The 5,000-nt window shown below is 42.6% G+C and overlaps 1 protein-coding gene across 1 annotated transcript in view; it reads left to right on the forward strand.

The window, feature by feature from the left end:
* Positions 1 to 5,000, forward strand: part of LOC137418542 (uncharacterized) — a 46,843-nt gene that overhangs the window by 12,977 nt on the left and 28,866 nt on the right. The window contains exons 6-8 of the mRNA XM_068104624.2: positions 4,514 to 4,620; positions 4,772 to 4,833; positions 4,911 to 5,000. The exon at positions 4,911 to 5,000 is cut by the window's right edge and continues 77 nt beyond it. Coding sequence (XP_067960725.2) covers positions 4,514 to 4,620; positions 4,772 to 4,833; positions 4,911 to 5,000 — 259 coding nt within the window. The remainder of the gene's footprint in view (positions 1 to 4,513; positions 4,621 to 4,771; positions 4,834 to 4,910) is intronic.

Consider the following 5,000-nt stretch of genomic DNA (forward strand, 5'->3'; position numbering starts at 1 on the left):
TGCCCTGCAGCTACTGGTTTCCACAGCATCCCGACTTTGCTTTGGTGAGCAGAACACTTTTGAAGTCTTTCATTTCCTTTTCTTTCTTGATTCTTTGGAACCCCGATTTCTTTCCAATCCCAAATACTCGACGTTGAGTCGCATCCGGTGAACGCATGAATGAACAATAGATCACTACAGACTGCTTCTCCAAGTATCTTCTTAAGGACCTTGATATTATAGACATTTGATTTTACCTTGTCCGAGCAGAAATAGTTCAGTGCAGTTTGTTCTCAGCGTAGTAGAGCAACAGTAGGAGGAGATTGGTGTCTTCTCCAACGAGTGTGGTAGACTTGAAAGCAGACTTTGTGACGGCTGCTTTTGCGATCTCAACATCGGCATCTCCAGCTTGGATCACCTCAGAGCCCCTCTGTCGCAATCGTTCCATGATGAGCTGGATAATTGCCTGCTTGTTTGTTTATTTGACAAGAAATCCTCCTTTTTTCCAAACTGTTGTCGCCCCTGTAATGTTCACTTTGTTGGCATTCTTATTTCTACACCTACGCTGCTCGTTCTCTTATCTAGTGCTCGCTGCACTGCTTTTCCGCTCATCATGTGTACAATGGCATTTTCACCGTATCCAGGATCTCCTTAAGTCTACTGCCATCCATCAAAGTTCCGATTGCTCCCAACAAATTCATGAAAGTATGGAAGCTCCCAAGCAGTAACACCACATTCCTGATTGGGCTATCATCTGGAACAGCATTCACTATCTCAGAAGCCTTCCAAAACAGCGGTTGGTCGAAGGTAATAATGGTTGGCATGTTGTGTTTTGACGCAAGTTTGCATAGGTAATCTGGGGTGGACAGTATACAGGTTTTGTCCCCTGGATTCATGTCAATCATTGGGAGAAACTGTGCGGACGATTTCCCTGGATGCTCACACTCCTTGTGTAGTAAATGCATCATGCCTTGCCAACTAGGCGTACTCTTGTTGAAGCGAAAGGACATTTCCCAGAAGATGTCAACTGTGCGGTCACAGGCAGACGAGAAGGGGAGGGGCTGAAATTCAACATTTCATTTGATCTGCTTTGCATAGCGGTAATCTATAATATCAATCTTTGTCAGTTCGACAAGCTTCAAGTCAGCAATTTTCTGTCTCGATGATTTGACTAGCTTGCTTCCCTGGTGTGATGGCAGCTGTCATGCCCATCCCATGGAAGGTACCCTTTCCATCCAAGGTTATAATGTTATGATCAACATTGTCTCCAGCAAATAGCAAGGACGTATCGAGAATGTTAGTCACTTCCCAATACATCTGAAGCACGTCGCATTCACTTCAAACCTTTGCACTTCTGGGTAAGATGAAGAAAACCCCAAGGTTGAAAGACTATCTATCAAGAACCGTGACCTATACAAATGGTGCATTTGCACTGCGAGGCCAAGCTGTAATGGTGCAATTACAGCCCTTGGACGCACTGCTTGAATAACTGCTTGCCCAATACCAGCAACCTTTATGGACGTATCCTTCCCAACGAACAGATGCTGCAGCAAGAATCGCAAACTTGCTGGGACATAATCCAATGCAGGCGCAAGTTTCAGTTCTGCACGAGTTGAATATGTATCCCCAAGTGGCGCAACTGTTGTTTTTATGTCACTTTTGATAAGTTTTGCTGCAGTTTGTAGAATTGCTCGTTTCTGTGCTTCCTCGTCATCTTCCCGAGGTGAATTGTAGTAGTCACGAAGAATCTGGCGGGTTTTTTCCCGAAAGGTCACAATGTTTTTCACACCCTTGCCCTCAGCCACAAATATAGTCACCATATCGTTCTAAAAGCTTTTCCTTGAGGTACTGATTTCCATATGCCACGGATTTGCAATCGGTCAAGTATTCTCCCATTTTAGCAACAAGGTCTAATATAGTTAGCTGCTCCATCGTTTTCATTGAGGAATGTGCAGACCTTTTGAAATGCCTTTTCCTGATCACAGTCCTTTGGTCCTCCAATTTTTCGTCTTTTTGCAGAATCAACTGACCTGAACTGTTTTGGAATTTCCTGCATTGTGCGAAAATTAACGTTACATGACTGGTGGTAAACAGTCTGCTGCATGCTGGATGAAGATCGCCCCAAAAATATTCGATGCGGCTTTGAACAGCAATGGCCCATTCGTCCATCCGTGTTTTACAATGAACCAATATCGTTTTAACAAATGCGTCTGTCTTCACAAAGCTAAAAATGTCCGTTTCTGCATGACTTCGTTTTGGGTCTATCTTCTTGACTTCGGTTCCACAGAAAAAGCAATCTGTTTTGCTGTCATACGGCCCCAAGGAAACACGAGCACTTCTTTTTACTGATTGAGCAGAATCTGTCCGATCTTTCTTGCTTAAAGCAATGTCCTTTTTGTTTTTGTGGTTGATCCGGCATGTTTTGTGCATACTAGTTCCAGCTTCGACTCTGATGTCGACACCTCTTTCGACGCTAGCATGGTTGATACCTTTAGCTCCTTTCTCACGAACCACCAGTCTCCTCACAATCCAATTCCCTTTGGCATAAGGGGCAGGTTTCTTTGCTTGAGCTCATTTTCTATCCTGGAAAATATTAGTTAGGAAACATGTCATGGTTGAAATGCATATTTTCCGCCACTAAATGCTTAATTGGCTATATTTCACATAAATGATTAGCAATTGCCTCCAAACTCTGTCATGTGACAGCTAACATAATTACACATCATACAAAAAGGTAACTTAATAGATTTAGTGGTTTTTGACATTTCGGCTTCCTTAGATTCAACATTAAAATGCTGGTACGCAACAATCAAAACCTTTTAAAAAATATTTAAAAATTTAAAATATTTTTACAACACGTCCAATTAGATTATAACGTAATTACCCCAATCATTAATAAGTGGTGGTGGTCTTAATCTGGTATGTTCCATCTTGATAGTGTCAAGTGAAAACGGGGGCAGATTTGGGCCATTTTTTGTCAGAAATTTTTACTTTCCCGTGCTCCATTTCTGTCCAACTTTTAATATATTGTTCACTATGCCTTAAAGTACAATAAATAACCATAAAACGCTTTTTTGCAATTTTTTTGGGGTAGGGGTATTTTGGTGCTATATTGACTATACTATTGAGATGTTTCTACACCTTGATTGGAGTCCACCTGTTGTAAATTCAAGTGATTGGACATGATTTGGAAAGGGACACCTGTCTATAAGGTCTCACAGCTGACAATGCATATCAGAGCAAAAACCAAGCCATGAGGTCGAAGGAACTGCCTGCAGAGCTCAGACAGGATTGTGTCGAGGCACACATCTGGGGAAGCCTATAAAAAAAATTTCTGCTGCATTGAAGGTTCCCAAGAACAGTGGCCTCCATAATTCTTAAATGGAAGAAGTTTGGAACAACCAGGACTCTTCCTAGAGCTGGCCGCCCGGCCAAACTGAGCAATCGGGGCAGAAGGGCCTTGGTAAGAGGTGACCAATAACCCGATGGTCACTGGCTCAGCTCCAGAGATCCTGTGTGGAGATGGGAGAAACTTCCAGAAGGACAACCATCACTGCAACACTCCACCGATCTGGGCTTTATGGCAGAGTGGCAAGACGGAAGCCTCTCCTCAGTGAAAGACACATGAAAACCCACTTGGAGTTTGCAAAAAAGCACCGAAAGGACTGACTGTGAGAAACAAGATTCTGTGGTCTGATGAAACAAAGATTGAACTGTGTGGCTTCTGTCTGGCCACTCTGCCATAAAGCCCACATCGGTGGAGTGTTGCAGTGATGGTTGTCCTTCTGGAAGTTTCTCCCATCTCTACACAGGATCTCTGGAGCTCAGCCAGTGACCATCGGGATCTTGTTCACCTCTCTTACCAAGGCCCTTCTCCCCCGATTGCTCAGTTTGGCCGGGCGGCCAGCTCGAGGAAGAGTCCTGGTTGTTCCAAACTTCCATTGAAGAATTATGGAGTCCATTGTGCTCTTGGGAACCTTCAATGCAGCAGAATTTTTTTTTGTCGGCTTCCCCAGATCTGTGCCTCGACACAATCCTGTCTGAGCTCTGCAGGCAGTTCCTTCGACCTCATGACTTGGTTTTTTGTTCTGATATGCATTGTCAGCTGTGACACCTTATATAGATAGACAAGTGTGTGCCTTTCCAAATCATGTCCAATCAATTGAATTTACCACAGGTGGACTCCAAGGTGCAGAAACATCTCAACGATGATCAAGATAAATGGGAGGCACCTGAGCTAAATTTCAAGTGTCACAACAAAGGGTATGAATACTTATGTCAATGTGATATTTCAGTTTTTCTTTTTAATAAATTTGTAAAACTTTCTAAAATCCTGTTTTCTTTGTCATTATGGGGTATTGAGTGTAGATTGATGGAAAAAATGAATTTAAACGATTTCAGCATAAGGCTGCAACATAACAAAATGTGAAAAAAGTGAATGTCTGAATGCAGTGTATGTGTGTGTGTATATATATATATATACACACACATTAGCACTTTGCTTTGTTCATAGAGTAACTTGTGGTCTTTGCAGAGTTTTTGTGGCTTGTGATAAAGGCGAAAATGCGCTTTCTGCCAGAAAACGGCAATATTACCTTTGGCCACATTATTGAGTCCCTCCGATGTCAGGTGATGCACAAGGTGAGTTTTTGTAACATGCAAGAAGTTAGTGCTGGTAAATGCAAGAGGATGTTTTGGATCTGCTCACTTGTGTAATCTTGTGTAAAGTTTCTCTGAAAATCAGATTCTTCAAATCGATTGGTGATTGTTTGGAGTGATTTATTCCATGTAGATAATGAGGTTGACGGACCTTACAACCAACTTGATTGCCATTCTTCCGCAGTCTCTCACGTGGTAAGTTGATGTTGTGCAATAACATTTTTGCATTAATCAATGCTGTTCAAGTCGTGACGTCTCCTCCTGTGTACCAGGCAACATGATTCCTCTGCTGTGACTGTGGTATTCCGTATGTTCTTGAAACTCGGTACCAGAGTTCGACTTTCAAACCTGCAAAACTCTCT

Source organism: Myxine glutinosa, chromosome 9, assembly GCF_964187855.1.
Source record: "Myxine glutinosa chromosome 9, kmMyxGlut1.1, whole genome shotgun sequence".
NCBI lineage: Eukaryota > Metazoa > Chordata > Myxini > Myxiniformes > Myxinidae > Myxine > Myxine glutinosa.